The sequence below is a fragment of the Podarcis gaigeae genome, assembly GCF_964106915.1.
Source record: "Podarcis gaigeae genome assembly, chromosome: 12".
Taxonomy (NCBI): Eukaryota; Metazoa; Chordata; class Lepidosauria; order Squamata; family Lacertidae; genus Podarcis; species Podarcis gaigeae.
This window is the reverse complement of record NC_139688.1, coordinates 5,530,339-5,547,680: the sequence shown is the minus strand read 5'-3', so window position 1 is coordinate 5,547,680 and position 17,342 is coordinate 5,530,339. Positions and strand designations below refer to the sequence as shown.

At 45.6% G+C, this 17,342-nt stretch overlaps 1 protein-coding gene across 1 annotated transcript in view; it reads left to right on the top strand.

Annotated features, from left to right (window-relative positions):
- The first annotated feature begins 2,887 nt into the window (after positions 1–2,887).
- PTH1R (parathyroid hormone 1 receptor) overlaps positions 2,888–17,342 on the top strand; it is a 129,848-nt gene continuing 115,393 nt past the window's right edge. The window contains exon 1 of the mRNA XM_083704198.1: positions 2,888–4,677. Within this exon, the coding sequence (XP_083560324.1) occupies positions 4,603–4,677 (75 nt within the window). The 5' untranslated portion in view covers positions 2,888–4,602. The remainder of the gene's footprint in view (positions 4,678–17,342) is intronic.

Genomic DNA, 17,342 nt, shown 5'->3' with positions numbered 1-17,342 from the left:
ATACAGTGGTACCTTGGTTTAAGTACTTAATTCATTCCAGAGGTCCATTCTTAACCTGAAACTGTTCTTAACCTGAAGCCCCACTTTAGCTAATGGGGCCTCCCGCTGCTGCCGTGCCGCCGGAGCACGATTTCTGTTCTCATCCTGAAGCAAAGTTCTTAACCCCAGTCAAAACAAAACAAATTTCCTTCCAGTAGCACCTTAAAGACCAACTAAGTTATTTCTAGGTATGAGCTTTCGTGTGCATGCACACTTCTTCAGATACACTGAAACAGAAGTTTCCAGACCCTTCTATATAGTGAGAAGGTGGGGAGGGCTATTACTCAGAAGGGTGGTGGGGATGGGTGATTGGCAGATAGCTGTGATGAGCCTGTTGGCGACTCTTAACGACTGCAATAGGTCTTACAGGAAAAAGCAAGGGGTGAGAAGGTGAAAAATGGCTTTGTCATGTATAATGAGATAAGAATCCAAGGACTTTGTTCAGACCAGGTGTTTCCATGGTTTTAAGTTTGGTGATAAGTTGCAATTCAGCAGCTTCTCTTTCCAGTCTATTTCTGAAATTCCTTTGTAGTAAAACAGCTACTTTGAGATCTTGTATAGAATGTCCTGGGAGATTGAAGTGTTCTCCTACTGGTTTCTCTGTCTTGTGATTCCTGATGTCCGATTTATGTCCGTTTATTCTTTGGCGTAAGGTCTGGCCTGTTTGTCCAATATAGAGAGCTGAAGGACACTGTTGGCATTTGATGGCATACACAATGTTAGACGATGAGCAATTAAATAGTCCCGAGATGGTATGTGTGATGTTGTTGGGGCCAGTAATGGTGTTGTCCGGGTGTATGTGGCAGCAAAGTTGGCATCTGGGTTTATTGCAGGCTCTGGTGCCAGTGTCCGTGTTAGGTCTGGTTGTAGTATTATTATGGGTTAGGAGTTGTTTAAGATTGGGTGGCTGTCTGTAGGCAATGAAAGGTCTTCCTCCCAGAGCTTGAGAAAGAGAACTGTCATTGTCCAGGAGAGGTTGTAGATCTCTGATGATGCGTTGTACTGTTTTAACTTGGGAGCTGTATGTGATGACTAGAGGTGTTCTGTTATTTTCTTTTTTGGGTCTGTCTTGCAGCAAGTTCTCTCTGGGTATCAGTCTGGCTCTGTTGATCTGTTGTCTAACTTCATCTGCGGGGTATTTTAGTTCTAAAAAGGTTTGCTGTAGATCTCTTAGGTGAGAGTCTCTGTCTGTAGAATTGGAACAGATGTGGCTGTAACGTAGTGCCTGGCTATATACAATGGACTGTTTGGTATGTTTGGGATGGTAGCTAGAGGCATGTAGATATGTTTGTCGGTCAGTTGGTTTACGGTATAAGGTGGTGTCTATGCGCCCATCCTGTATTTTTATAGTAGTGTCCAAAAAATGTATTTCTTTCTTAACCCCAGGTACGATTTCTGGGTTAGCGGAGTCTGTAACCTGAAGTGTCTGTAACCCAAGGTACCACTGTACCTTGTTTAGCTTATACGTAAATCCGGCCCTGGTCCAGTCCAACCGCCTGCAATGCAGGAATTTAATATATTTCTCCCCACGTCAATCCAAGGATTTGAGTTTGCTGAGATTCTGGAGCCACGGGCAAAAGCTGCAACTTCCAGCAGCAGCAACCGCTTCCCCTCCCACCTAGAGAAGGAGGAGGAGGAGGAGGAGGGGAGGGGGTGGGTAAGGGGTGTGGCCATTCTAGCCTTGCGGTTGCCTGCCTGCGGGTCACGTGGTGGGCTCAGGCCGCCAATGGGGGCCATTTCCACCGGCTGGGGGCTTTTATAGCTGGCTCCTGGTTACGCACACACATCTCTTCCTTGAGAGCCTCAGAGAAGGAGGTTGTGTTAGCAGCCGTCCTCTCTCCCTCTTTTACAGGAAGTCTTGGAGAGAGACCCTTTTCATAAAGTCTGCTGAAGGCGCCCCATTCAAGCCGATCTGGAGCTATTTAAACTCTCAATAATAATTTTGCTTTCTCAAGATGGACTTAGGGTGGCGTCCAACTCTGCTTTAAAAAAAAAAAAAACCAACCTAGAGTAGACCCATTGAAAATGAAGGGGCCTATTCAGTGAGCCGTGGCCGTTGATGTCAATGGGTCTACTCTGAGGAAGATACCAGCCTTGGAGATTCTTGCAGAGCTCATGTGGTGCTCAATCCTGTCTCGCCCATTCTCAAAAATGCTAAGTCCCCCCCTCCTCCGAAAAAAAAGATAACGGAGAGTTTTCAACGCATCATTGCCAAAATCCCATGCATTCACTTTCTGGGAGTAAGTCCCGCTGCAAACGCCGGGGCTTCCTTCCGAGTAGACGCGCTTAAAGTTGCCAGCTCGTATGCACTGCAGTTAAGCTGGAAACCAGTCCCTGCTGAATTTAGTGGTGCTTACGTCTGAGTAAACGCACTATGAGACCCGGGCTATAATGCACCGGTTCCATTGATGCAATTACTTGCGAGGAAGTCCCCCTCCCCATGCAGTCCCGAGTAAGCATGCATAGGTAGGAATACAGATGTCCAACTGCACACACCCTGTGCACGCTTACCTCGTAGTAAACCCCGTCGGATCCGGCGAGACTTACTCCCGAGTGAAAGCGCACAGCCTCGGGCCATTTTAAGCGCACTGCGTCCCGCAAAAAGTCCATCCACCGTGCGCGGCGGAGAATAACTTTCCCTCGGGTTCAGTTTCTGAAGCCACACTAACAATTTTTCTTGTAATGTTGGGCTGCCGGAAAAAGACTGTAACGCACTCCTTGGCACGACTCTGCAATCCCCAAGCACGCTTACATGAGCGCGGGGCTTACTCCCGCGTAAACCTGCGCGGGATCGGGACCTCCCCCTCCCCTCCCCTGCCGCCCCTTCCCCTCCCCAACACAGGGGCTCCCCTCGGCCTCCGTTGGAGAAATCGATTTGGGTCTGGCGGATTTTACGCATCCCGCTGGATAGAATTTGACAAGCGCTGTTGCTCGAGGGAGCGGACGAAGCTGGTCAGTTCCAACAGAGGGGAGCAGAAGGGGCGTGGGGAGAGAGAGAGAGAGAGAGAGAGAGAGAGAGAGAGACTTGAATTGAATTGAATGCCTGGGATCTTTCTCCGCAGGAAAACAAGGAGCGCACGGCGGCCTCTGAAGAGTTTCTCGCGACCTTCGGAGCTTTTCCTTGGGCAAAGATGCGCCCTGGCTGGCGCGGACGCCGTGCGCTTTTGCTCGCCGCCGCCTAATGGAAACGGGCTCTCGGCTTTCCGCAAAAAGAGAGAGAAATGCACACCTCCCCTTCTCTGTGGATGTGGAAGTAAACAGACTGTCAGCGTGTTCATTTCGAAAAAGGAGGCTGCAAGTCGATCCAGCAGCCAACAGCAGCGGCAGGCGAGGCGAGGCGAGGAGCAAGCAGGAACGCGAGAGCCACCACTTTTTCTATCTCTCTCTCTCCACGTTAACAGCCTTTTTCCGCTTCTTCCCTCGTCGCCGATTGCGCTGCTGAGCGACGCCGGAGGCACCGGTTCGGAGTTCTTGCAGGTTTGTGGATCGCGGGGCAGAGAGAAGGTCTGGAGGGATTTCTGGCCCCCTTCTTTTCTACTGCCCACCCCCCGCCAGAAAAAGGAAAGGAAAAAAAAGCTGCAAGACCGCCAGGCGCCTTTTAAAAGGAAACCCTTCAGCCCGCTCCACGTTTCCACGCTTCATTCAATCGGCGGCGGGTTTCACCCCCTTTTTTTTTAATTTTGGAAGCTCTGCAAAGTAAAGAGAGGAGATGGAGAAGGAGAAGGCACGAAGGTATTTATGATTGAGAGACTCGGGAGCCAGGCGAGGCGCATCGGAGCTGTTCCTCCACAAAGCTACCAGGGCCTGTTTGCTTTTGGAAACAGCACGTAATTCTGAACTGGGAGCGGGAAAAGCAAAAGATTTCAGGCTCCCTTAGGGAAACCTAGTTTACTTTTTGTGCTTGTTTTCTGCAAAAACTCCAGAAGAGATCCCCCCCCCCCCATTTAACAGACTTTAGAGACCTGCTCGAGAAAATCACTGCTGCTAAAAATAAACCTAGTGGTTTCAAGCTCTTTCCCTCCTCCTCCTTCCCCCCCCCACTTTACAACTCCCCCAACCCCTCCCCTCCACCCCTTCCCCCCCGCCCCTTCTGAGAGAGTGTGTTTGTGTTTAACAAAGAAATGGTTTGAACTTCCCACTGCCTCTTGAGAGAAAAAAAGTAAAAGAAAAGGGAAACGGAATAGCAGTTTTGACATATGGATGTGATTTGTCAGCCAGGGGACAGATGTGTTCAGGCAGAAAGCCCTGCCACCAGGGACTGAGGCTGTGTCTTCTTGGGGCACTCAGCACCCCCCCTTCCATGCACTGCTTCTCGCTTTGCCTCTTCCGACCCCTTTGAAACTCTTCAGTCATGAGAAAGCGAGGCAAAGAGCTGTTCTTCCTCGCCTCCTGCCTTTGGGGCTAACTCTGCCACCTCGCCCCACCTTCCCCCCCCCCGAAACCCCGAAACCCCCACCAACAAACTGGGGTCTGCAGGTAACTCAAGGAACACGGCGACAGGATTACCGGACAATCCAGCCTTTTGGAGACTTCTTGGATGTTGCAGACAGTCTCTGTTTGGCTATGGGATCCTATCTGATGTATCACAGCTTGGGTCTGGTCATATGCTGCACGGTGCTTAGTTCCGTCTTCGGGCTGGTAAGTCACACAGGTTTAAGGTTTCTTTCTATGTTTTCTTCCTCTTTTGGCAGGCTCGCTTTTTGAGCAGTTGTTTCCAACGACAGGAGCAATTTCCTTTCTGACTAACGACGTGAGCTGTGTAAAAAAAACCCAACAACTTTGCGCTGCCTTTAAACAACGAAGAAAAAAAAAACCCGAACTCTGCTAAATGCATATTTTTGTTGGTTGCTATTTACAAGCGTGTCTGAATTGCTTGGCGTCGGTGGTTTCCACTGTGAAATAACAGAACCGTTCTTTCCTCCTAAACAGCTTCCATATACAGATGTCCAGCACCATCCTTTTAAAGTAATAATAATAAAACAACCTTTGTGAGTAAGCTGCTATCAAACAGGACACCTTTGGCCCTCCATACCTGCATTTTTGCAACTCTTTCCTTCTGTCTGGTGTCACCTGAAAGTCTGTGCATAGCTGGAGCTGTTCCGACAGGAGACACCAGCTGTAAATTTTGTGTTTCCTACCCTAGAAGCAATTGACAGCAGCAACTTTCATAGAGACGGAAAAGGAGGCTTATTTCGCTTTTCAGTTTTAAAAGTTGCAATGGTAGCGGTAGCTGAATCTGGGGGTGAAAACTTGACTTTCAGGGCTCCATCCTTGCCTTCTGCTGAGAACCACCAGTGAACCCTTTAAAGTTCACTAAACTTTTGGAAAGATGGAGAAATGCTTGCGGGATTTGCCTGGCCTTGCCATTCATGGTACATTTCAAAAGACTTTAAGGGTCTGTTTGCTGTCCATCACGAATATGTGTTAAATGTGTATTTTGCTGTTCCCGTGTCTGACAGCCAAAGGGTTTTGATCTTCTCAATAATTTTACATTTTTTAAAAAGCACATTATGGCCGGTCTTCACAACCACCCTGCAAGGCTGATTCATTTTGCAGATGGGAGAGACCTGGTACTCAACCTGCAGCCTGAAAGTCATTTCCTGGGGAGTAAATCTCCCTGAACACCATGGGACTTAGTCCTGAGTAACCACGTATAGGGTAGGAATTGTACAGAAAATAAGTCCCTCTGGATCCAACAGAACATGCTAAATAGGATCAGGTTGCAACAGCAAGTCAACCTTGAAGGGTTGCAGACAGGCCGTAGTTCTGCAGTAGAGAACACACTGCAAACGGGTTTGATCCATGGTATCTCTTGATCAAAAAAGACCTCAGGCAGTGGATATGTAGCTCATCTGCCTTCCCAGGTTGGTGGGATTTCTGCCACGCATCCACACTGGATCTGAAAGCTGGAGAAGGAAGCAGGACGGTTGTAAGAATTCTGCTACAGTTGAAAAATTCACCAAGTGCTTAACAGCATACGTTAGGAATCTAGCCCGTATCGCAAAGCCACCAGTAGGTTATCCCCTGGTATCAACCTGCTAAGCAGTGAGAAAATGTCATTACCACTCATCAAGTATAGATACTTGATGCAATGTACCCCTGTACTGTTAAAGGTGGAAGGGGAAAAAAACACACCTGGGTACTGTTTTGCAAAGAAGCATCTTCTCCCTGGTGTTAAACTCAAGCTCTGCTCCAGAATCCTTCTGACCTGTATGGTCGCAGGGATAGAAATCATTGCTTCTGGGTTTGCTTCATTCGATCTCGTGTCCCTAAGCAGGACATCCTAGACCTGTGTCTGAAAAGAGGCAATGGGATTATATATATATATATATAAAGGGCATATTTGAAGATCTAAGGGGAGAAGTATTGTTGTCCATAGTCTTAGCATGCTCATCCTGATGTTACCTCTGACAGGCAGTTATTGTAGGGGACTGTATTTTAAATACCAGTTTGCTCCAGAATTTACAGGCAAATATAAATGTGTTTATATTTGCGGGAAGCAGGAGCTCTGTATGTTTGGGGCAATGATGTCTCTGCATATATTCTGGGGCAGTAATGCTTGTTTGCACCCCTACATGCAGAAATTCCTTGCCCAGCAAAAGTTAACACATTTGGGCACCTCCGGAAGGTTAGCCCCAAACAATCCATTTTGAAGAAGGCTTTTGTTTTGAGAAAACCTTTATACCGGCAGGAAAATGCTCTGCAAATCGCTGGTTTTAATGACGGCTTATTTTATATCGCAGGAGATGTTTTGCAAGCACCTTTGGGTGAATGGCCAGGAAGCAAACTAGAAACCCAATGAATAATAATTTTAAAAAGACAATCACTTTCGGCTCTCTGAAAAAAATGATGACCTTACCTCTCACCTGAAACTTTCCCAAGAGAAAGCTGTGCCCACCTTTTTCTGAGAAAAGATATCGCATAGCCTCTGGGGCTTTATCTGTCTGGTGTTTGAAATCCTCACTTCACAGTATGCCCCCCTCTTTGCAAAGAATAGGAAATGCATTTTTCATAGGCGCTGATAACCTTTGTCAGCATTCACGAAATCTCAGACTTTGACTAGCATGTGTCTTAATATATACATTCACACATGCAGCTAGAACATATTATTGCCTGCCGCTCCAATCTCCAAGCAGTTTGGGATGTCAGGAGTTCCAGGTGAACTTACTCAGGACCTGTGTTTCCTTTTGGAAATGGGGCAGAGTGGAGTTTGTGGTGTCTTTTTGATACGTGGTTTATTTACACACATGTGCGCCCTGAGCCTACGATGGAAGGCTGCACAGGACAGTCTTGGTTCTCCCATAGACACAGCCCTGGATTCAGACAGTCACCAGCCCTTGTGCTTTCTGACTTTTTCTGCAGCTTGCTACTTTACCTCTGTGTTAGTAAAGGTAAAGGGACCCCTGACCATTAGGTCCAGTTGTGACTGACTCTGGGGCTGCAGCGCTCATCTCGCTTTATTGGCCGAGGGAGCCAGTGTACAGCTGGTCATGTGGCCAGCATGAATAAGCTGCTTCTGCCGAACCAGAGCAGCGCACAGAAACGCCGTTTACCTTCCCACCGGAGCGGTTCCTATTTATCTACTTGCACTTTGATGTGCTTTTGAACTGCTAGGTTGGCAGGAGCAGGGACTGAGCAACAGGAGCTCACCCCGTCGCGGGGATTCGAACCGCTGACCTTCTGATCAGCAAGTCCTAGGCTCTGTGATTTAACCCACAGTGCCACCCACGTCCCTTACCTCTGTGTTATATCGCTCCTAAACTCTCTAAGCTTCTAGCTGACATTGCTTCTCATGCTCTCTACTGTAAGCTGTTGGCCCTGCTCATTTGCCATAATTCCTTTGATCCTCTGTTGTGCTAATGGCACATTACCGCAGGCTATCACCTTACACTGGCTTAATTAGCTATAAACACAAGCTGATTCCAGAGGATTTAGAAGTGTCTAATACACAGATTAATACAGTTTTAACACCCGAAGGCTTAATAAAATTCTAACACCTTCTAGACCCAGGAATTTAGGGTGCCCAGCACCCACCAACTATTGATAGTGTGGACCTTTAATCTCCAGCCTCTTTCATCGGAAACCTGTCTAGGTCCTATGCACATTTAGCAGGGTACTAGGTCTCATTGTGTACAACAGGGTTTATTTTTAAGCAGGCACGTACAGGACGGCATTGTTAACTTAGCAAAATTCTTCCTGGTGTGTGACTTATAAATTAGTGCAGAAGGTGTAAAAGAGTGTATGATGTTTTGAATGATAAAAAAATTGCACCAAGTGCCATCAAAATTTATCCAGCCATCATCAGAAAGGAGATCTGGATTAATTACCCATAAATATATATATATTTAATTGTGTAAATGGGGGGGGGGACCTGCTGCATACTTCGCTGTTTGAAGGGAAATCTTATTTAATCCTCGCCCCCCCCCCCCACAAAAAAACCTGCAGGACTCTCCATATCTAGAGGCTAGGAATGCAAGGCATATACAGTATCCCTGAGAGCATGTGTGATTCATATTAGAATCCTTTTAAAACTTCCTTTCAATTCAGGCCGGCGTCCTTTCGCCAGAATAGGACCTTGCGATACTTACTGTTTGGAGAGGTGCGCAGATGTGCGAAAGATTTGGCTGCTCCTGTGGAACAGTGGGAACTAAGCTTGGGAAATGGTAGCAGTTTGTGGAGAGAAAGGGGAGACCAATTTGGGATGAGCGGTGTGAGCCACAGAGGAAGGAGCGCAGGGCTGGGAGCGAAGAAAACGCAGAAAACAACAAGTTGCACACAAAATCGTTTCGCCCTTGTAGACATGGGAAAGGTGCAGAAAAAGGACAAGCATCTTCTCCCTCTGAGCAACGGCTGAAACACTCGAGGCTTTTGCAGCGAAGAAAAGAGACTGTTATGATAGAAGTGTATGCAACTTTGTCTGGCGATGAGAGCTATTTGTACACAATTTTGCCCGATGCAGAGAAAAGTGGAGTTTTTCTCCAGCTCTCTAGGAAGGAAGGCAGCCAGCGAAGCTGTGATGGTTGTGAGATTCTGGACAGACAAAAGGAAGCACATTCCCGCCACATTGCAGAATAGAATTATGACATTCTTCCACAGCAAGATGTAGTTATGGAAACCAAATGAGATGGCTTTATTTATTTATTTTATAATATTTTTATTCATTTTCAAAAACAATTTTATACAATCAATTCACATTTTGTCACACATTCATCTATTTTTTGACTTCCCTCAGTTTCTCTGCCAATCTTTCGTTTAAATTTATATTATTAACGCATTTCTAAACTTAGTATTGCCTTTAAGAATCACTTCTCCCCTCTTATTCTCTTTTTTACAGTATTTCTTAGTTTTTCACAGAGTCTCTTGAAAACCAACAAGCATTATCTGTTCATCACATATGCTTTTCAGATAATCTGTAAATCTCCCCCAGTCCTCGATGAACTTTTGGTCTCGCTGATATCGAATCTTCCCTGTTAGTTTATCGAATTCTGCATTTTCAGTCAATTTCATTCTCCATTCTTCCACCGTTGGTATTTCTTCCTGTTTCCATCTTTGGGCCAGAAGTATTCTCGCTGCTGTTACTGCGTATTGGAAACGTTTACAGTCTTTCTTATTTATTTCATTACCTACCAGTCCTAGTAGGAAGGTGAGATGGCTTTAAGAAGGACGTGGAGAAGACTCTCGGTGGCTTCTCACCATAGTGCCTATGTTCTTCCCCACTGCGGACACCACTTTCTGGGGCTCGCAAGTGGGGATAGTTGCTGTCCTGCTGAGGTTCGGCTTGTGGGCTTTTCCTAGACATCTAGCTGACCACTGGGGACATAATGTTGGGTTGGAGGGGCTGTAGGACAGGACAATGTATCCGTATGTTGTCCAAAACTGGTTTGAAGTCCATATCGTGATACCCGTTCCATCATTTTTGACCCGGCAATATATATTGAAAAATGGTGCGTATGTGTGTTGTGCAAAAATCAGTGTGTGGAGGCCAGCCAGTGTCTCTACATAGCCCCATCCTTATTTCAGACATTGTGATTTATCGGTATATTGTGATGTTTAGCTGGTGATACGGTGGTACCTCGGGTTAAGTACTTAATTCGTTCCAGAGGTCCGTTCTTAACCTGAAACTGTTCTTAACCTGAAGCACCACTTTAGCTAATGGGGCCTCCTGCTGCTGCCGCGCCACCGGAGCACGATTTCTGTTCTTATCCTGAAGCAAAGTTCTTAACCTGAAGCACTATTTCTGGGTTAGCAGAGTCTGTAACCTGAAGCGTATGTAACCTGAGGTACCACTGTATATCACAACGTTGAAAACCAAATAACGCTCAGTCCTAATAGGTCATTCGCTTGATCTAGCAGCCGGGCTCATGATTATTATTACAGTGGTACCTCGGGTTAAGTACTTAATTCGTTCCGGAGGTCCCTACTTAACCTGAAACTGTTCTTAACCTGAAGCACCACTTTAGCTAATGGGGCCTCCTGCTGCCGCCAGTGCACAATTTCTGTTCTTAACCTGAAGCACTATTTCTGGGTTAGCGGAGTGTGTAACCTGAAGCGTGTGTAACCTGAAGCGTATGTAACCCGAGGTACCACTGTATTTTCCAGGCAGTTGTGCTATGTAGTCCAGAGGGGTTCTTTCACAATTGATTAGAGAGACAGGGATACAATCCTTGGATTCCTAAAACTTTCTGGGGCCACAAGGAGCAGCCTGGTTTGCAGCGAAACTGGTTACAAAAGCAAGAGAAGGGTGATGATCTACGAACTCAACTATTGTAGTGGTAAAGAGACATTGTGCTGCCCCATTGAATTTGTGTGCATTGTTTCCCTCCTCCCACACTTACAATCACACATTTTTGATGTTCTGCAACTGCATGCTTCGTGCGTTTCAATTACAGTTTACTGCTGTTCCTTTGTTGTGGAAAGTGGCGGTCATTACAAGGGGGGTTATTTTCCTCCCAAATACCCTAGAAATTGTCTGGGCTGGTCTTCTTTAATTTTTCAAGGACCTGCTGAAAGATTCCAGTCAGGTTGGGCCAGGAAACAGAGTATTGGAGGGGTTTATAACACTTGTCGGTGTTTATAAACACCGACAACTGGGAAACACTGGCCTGCGAGCGCTCCAGTTGGAGAACAGCCTTTACTGAAGGTGTCATGGGTTTTGAAGACACTTGAACTCAGGACGCAAGGGAGAAACGTGCTAAGAGGAAGGCATGCAAATCCACACCGTGATCAACTCCTCCCCGGAAACCAATGTCCCCACTGTGGAAGGACGTGTGGATCCAGAATTGGCCTCCACAGTCACTTACGGACTCACTGTTAAAACCGTCTTTATGGAAGACAATCTTATTCGGCTACGAGTGATCGCCAAAGGAGAAGATTGGGGGGGGTAGCCCAGGATGCACAATTTGGGGGGGGGGGGCTGAACACAAGGTATGAGTGACTATATCCAGTGGTACCTTGGGTTACAGACGCTTCAGGTTACAGACTCCGCTAACCCAGAAATAGTACCTCGGGTTAAGAACTTTGCTTCAGGATGAGAACAGAAATTGCAAGGCGGCGGCAGCGGGAGACCCCATTAGCTAAAGTGGCACCTCAGGTTAAGAACAGTTTCAGGTTAAGAATGTACCTCCAAATGAATTAAGGTCTTAACCCAAGGTACCACTGTATAGGGACGTGGGTGGTGCTGTGCGTTAAACCACAGAGCCTAGGGCTTGCTGATCAGAAGGTCGCCGGTTCGAATCCCCACGACGGGGTGAGCTCCCGTTGCTTGGTCCCTGCTTCTTCCAACTTAACAGTTCGAAAGCATGTCAAAGTGCAATAAATAGGTACCGCTCCGGCGGGAAGGTAAACGGTGTTTCCGTGCGCTGCTCTGGTTCGCCAGAAGCGGCTTAGTCATGCTGGCCACATGACCCGGAAGCTGTATGCCGCCTCCCTCAGCCAATAAAGTGAGATGAGCGCCACAACCCCAGAGTCGGCCACGACTGGACCTAATGGTCAGGGGTCCCTTTACCTTTACCTTTAGCACTGTATAGGATCAAGCTGGTCAGCTGTGATCTACCAGGAAGAAGTCACGGGAACATAGAAGTCAGTGTTGGTGCTGACCTTGAAAGCCCTAAACGGCCTCGGTCCAGTATACCTGAAGGAGCATCTCCACCCCCATCATTCTGCCCGGACGCTGAGGTCCAGCGCTGAGGGCCTTCTGGCGGTTCCCTCATTGCGAGAAGCAAAGCTACAGGGAACCTGACAGAGGGCCTTCTCGGTAGTGGCGCCCGCCCTGTGGAACGCCCTTCCAGCAGATGTCAAAGCGATAAACAACTACCTGATATTCAGAAGACATCTTAAGGCAGCCCTGTTCAGGGAAGTTTTTAACGTGTGATATTTTACTGTATTTTTGGTTTCTATGGAAGCCGCCCAGAGCGGCTGGGGAGGCCCAGCCAGATGGGCGGGGTAAAGATAATAAATTATTATTATTATTATTATTACATAGGAATTTGCCCTGTTAGTCTCTCAATAGTGTCTGCACTAACTGGCAGAGGCTCGCCAGGTTTTCAGGGTAAGAGGTTTTCGCAGCCCTACCTGAAGATGCTAGGAATTCAACCTGGTATCGTCTGCATGCAACACTTAAACAGCAACAACCTCTGCCTGCAGACAGAGTCGATCCTAGCATCTCACACTTCATGGTTCTAATACCGGAGGCTGTAGTTTGTCTGCGGCATTCTGCCAGCCAGGCTTTCTGCTCTGGCTGTGATATTTTACGAGCATTGTCTCTGGAAACTCTCCACCTGTTTTCCTCAATGTCAGGGAGGGGAAACTTCCAGAGCGGTTTATAACACAGAACTCGGAGGTGGCGCTGCCAGCTCGTGAGTAGATGGGAAGCTTTCGATGCAATCCTTTTTTTTTAAAAAAAAATTTTTTATAAAATTTTCAAATTTAACAATAAAAGAAAAACATTCCATTTGAATTATACATCCAATTCAAATCTTTCCACTTTCAGACTTCCTTCAGCCTTTCTGGAAATTTTCATGTTTTCACAATTGTTCACATTTCTTGCATCTGTATTGTTTTGGTTTTTTTTAACCAAATTAATCTTAACAATTATTATAAAACAATATTTCTTTCCATTATTATCCCAGAGCTTCTTGAAAACCTACAAATGTTAATTGAGCTTCACATATATTCTTAATATACTCTGTAAATTTATCCCAGTCCTCGGTAAATCTCTGGTCTCGCTGGCTTTCAATGCAATCCTAAGCCAGTCGACTCAGAAGGGGATCCCGATGAGATGAATGGGGCTGCGTTTCTAGCAAGCAGGCTCTGAGAATTTTTTTCAGACTTTGTAGCTAAGAGGATGGCCAGAAGGCAGTAGCATCTGATTAAATTTCTAGGGGTGTTGCCCCCAGCTAAGAACATGTAGCAAGAGAGGCGGCAGGGTTACAGCACAGGAAGGTGCAAAAATATCTATTTCAGTTTTTCTGTTTCTCATTTTTCCATTGTTGAGTTCAGCACTCCATATTAGTTTGTGATGATTACTATGCAACCCATTTGACTGGGTCGCCTCATCCACTCTGGGTGGCTCCCGACAAAATATAAAAAGCACAAAAAATAAAGGCCTAGCATTTTAGCGCATGTTTATGTTAAAGGTAAAGGGACCCCTGACCATTAGGTCCAGTCGTGGCCAACTCTGGGGTTACGGCGCTCATCTCACTTTATTGGCTGAGGGAGCTGGCGTACAGCTTCCGGGTCATGTGGCCAGCATGACTAAGCCGCTTCTGGCGAACCAGAGCAGCACATGGAAATGCCGTTTACCTTCCCGCTGGAGTGGTACCTATTTATCTACTTGTACTTTGATGTGCTTTTGAACTGGTAGGTGGGCAGGAGCAGGGACCGAGCAATGGGAGCTCACCCCGTAGCGGGGATTCGAACCGCCGACCTTCTGATTGGCAAGTCCTAGGCTCTGTGGTTTAACCCACAGTGCCACCCGCGTTCCCTATGTTTCTGTTAGGGTTGCCATATTTCAAAAAGTGAAAATCCACGGTAGTTTTGCCCAAAGTTGTTGAGCTATACTTCTGGCGTCTAATTCTGGATTTTCCCAGACTCTGCTTCCTACTGCAATGTTTTGGCTATATCCGGGAACTTCCGGGTGTATGGCAACCCTACTTTATGGTAGTGGTGGTGTTGTTGTTAATATTAATATTATTTAAATATGCACATATTTGTATGCAATTTGTTTTTTTTAAAAAAAATATTTATTAAGATTTTCAAATTCAAATGCATTAATAATAAACAACATTATTTATATCATAGCATAATTTCATCGCTTCTTTGGACTCCCTCACGTCTCCCGCTCTCACTTGCATCGTTACAAAAGGTTTTTCTAAGCAAATTACCATCTTGTTTACAATCTTATATCCGCTCATTTAAGTAGAATCTAGCAGTTCTCCAAAAGATTTATATTTTCCTTAATCTCACTTATCGTCAAATTCGGATCTAATTCAGTGGTAGGCAATTATTTATGATCTAGCATCCTTCTTAACATTCAACCAAATTACAATATTTTTGTAGATAGATCTTAAATTTCTTCCAGTCTTCTTCAACCCTCTCTTCTCCCAGGTCTCGGATTCTGCCAGTCATCTCGGCCAGTTGCATATAGTCCATCAGCTGCATCTGCCACTCTTCCAGCGTGGGTAGATCTTGAGTTTTCCAGCTCTTAGCGATGAGTATCCTTGCTGCCGTTGTTGCATACATAAAGAATGTTCGGTCCTTCTTTAACACCTTCTGGCCGACAATGCCCAGAAGGAAGGCCTCTGGTTTCTTAGTAAAGGTATACTTGAACACCTTTTTCAACTCATTATATATCATTTCCCAGAAGGCCTTCACTTTAGGGCAAGTCCACCAGAGGTGAAAGAATGTTCCTTCATTTTCTTTACATTTCCAGCATTTATTATCAGACAAATGGTATATTTTGGCAAGTTTAACTGGGGTCATGTACCATCTATATATCATTTTCATTACATTTTCCTTCAGAGCATTACATGCAGTGAAGTTTAGCCCAGTGGTCCACAACCTTTCCCAGTCCTCAAACATAATGTTATGCCCAATGTCCTGAGCCCACTTTATCATAGCCGATTTAACCATTTCGTCTTGTGTATTCCATTTTAACAGCAGGTTATACATTCTATTTGTATGCAATTTGGCCTACTATATACATTACTGCAAAGTAATTTCCCCCTGATATTCATTCATTCATTCAGCCTTTGTTGGCATACAGTGGTACCTTGGTACTCAGACTTAATCCATTCTGGAAATCTGTTCCAAAACCAAAGTGTTCCAAAACCAAGGTGTGCTTTCCTAGAGAAAGTGATGCAAAATGGATTAATCCGTTCCAGACTTTTAAAAGCAAAAACCCTAAAACAGCAATTTAACATGAGTATTACTCTCTAACGAGACCATGCATCCATAAAATGAAAGCAATGAACAATGTACTGCAGTCACACAATCAATCGATCAGTAGCTGAACTGGGTTCCACACAGTCACAAAAACAAAAACAAAAGAGTCGCAAAAACGCAAAATAAATAGCAAAAACAGACAGACCTCAGTATAACCCTTGAAACCGAAGTGTAGCGCTGAAATCGGAAGTGTAACACTCAAAACGGAGCACGTTCAGCTTCTGAAAGAAGTTCGTAAACTGGAACACTTCCAGGTTTGCAGCGTTTGGGTTCCAAGTTGTTCGAGTACCAAGGCGTTTGAGAACCAAGGTACCACTGTAGTCCCTAATACACTGCATATGATTTTTTTGCCAACAATACACCTTTTAATGCTTGCTTTACTCTACTCTTTACATTTCTGTACATGTTAATTGGCTGGAGAACTGCATTGCAAAATTCAGGGAGATGCAAAATTGATAGGTTCAGGTAGTGTTTCGAAAGTGCAAATTAGGGAGGTTCACCTTGAAATGGAAAGTGGATTGAATTTATCCCTCCACCCCTAGTTGCAGCCTTCATTTCCCATCCAGAATACCTGCGTGTTCACTATAGACAAACCAGACTTGCAAACCATGCAGATCTGCTGGTCCTCTTGGGCTGCTGGTGAATCAGGATGCATTCAAGAGATTGACTGTTGTGTCTTGTGCACATCAGATGCATTGAAACTGGCATCTCGGCTCGATTCTCCTCAATGAGATGCAGCCCACAAGCTAGGTATCGCCTGCAGAACTATTTAAACTGCCCCCGCTTTAAATAAAATAAACTGAAAACAGAACGCCAAATCCAGACTGTCATTATTTTGCAAGCAGCATGCGAGCAAGTGCCATGAATTTGTTGTTGTTGTTTAGTCGTTTAGTCGTGACCAACTCTTCGTGACCCCCTGGACCAGAGCACGCCAGGCACTCCTGTCCTCCACTGCCTCCCACAGTTTAGTCAAACTCATGCTGGTAGCTTCGAGAACACTGTCCCACCATCTCATCCTCTGCCATCCCCTTCTCCTTGTGCCCTCCATCTTTCCCAACATCAGGGTCTTTTCCAGGGAGTCTTCTCTTCTCATGAGGTGGCCAAAGTCTGGGAGCCTCAGCTTCAGGATCTGTCCTTCCAGTGAGCACTCAGGGCTGATTTCCTTCAGAATGGAGAGGTTTGATCTTCTTGCAGTCCATGGGACTCTCAAGAGTCTCCTCCAGCACCAGAATTCAAAAGTAACCATTCTTCGGCGATCAGCCTTCTTTATGGTCCAGTTTTCATTTCCATACATCACTACTGGGAAAACCATAGCTTTTACTATTCGGACCTTTGTTGGCAAGGTGATGTCTCTACTTTTTAAGATGCTGTAAGGTTGCACAATTAAAGCACTCTGTTCCGCTAGTGCAACAAATCAGCTTTAAAAGAGGGGGAATATTTGCAGCTTAGAAAGCAATGGGGAAAATCTTTTTTTTAAAAAAAGGAAAATATATGGAAAAGTGTGAGGTGAACAAATGATGGCCGGAAAGATGAATGACCCCAGTGCAAGGAAAACCAGGGCGAAGGCCTCTTGTTTAATCTTCCTGCAAACAAATCAGAATGAATGTTCAATGAAGAAAGGAAATAATCTAACCTCTGCGTAAGCCTTGTGCAAGTAAATCAGGAAGAACGTTCAATAAACAGGTCATCTGGAGGAGCGTTTAGTTTGTTTAGAAATCAAGTCATATTTTCCACTTCTTTTTGCCTAATATAAATAGTTTATTGGCGGGTAGGTGTGGGGAAGAGACCTAAAAGGAAATGCAGTTTTTGACTGACACCATCCTGGATTTCATATGCAGAGACTGCTGGGGTTTTTGCTAGTG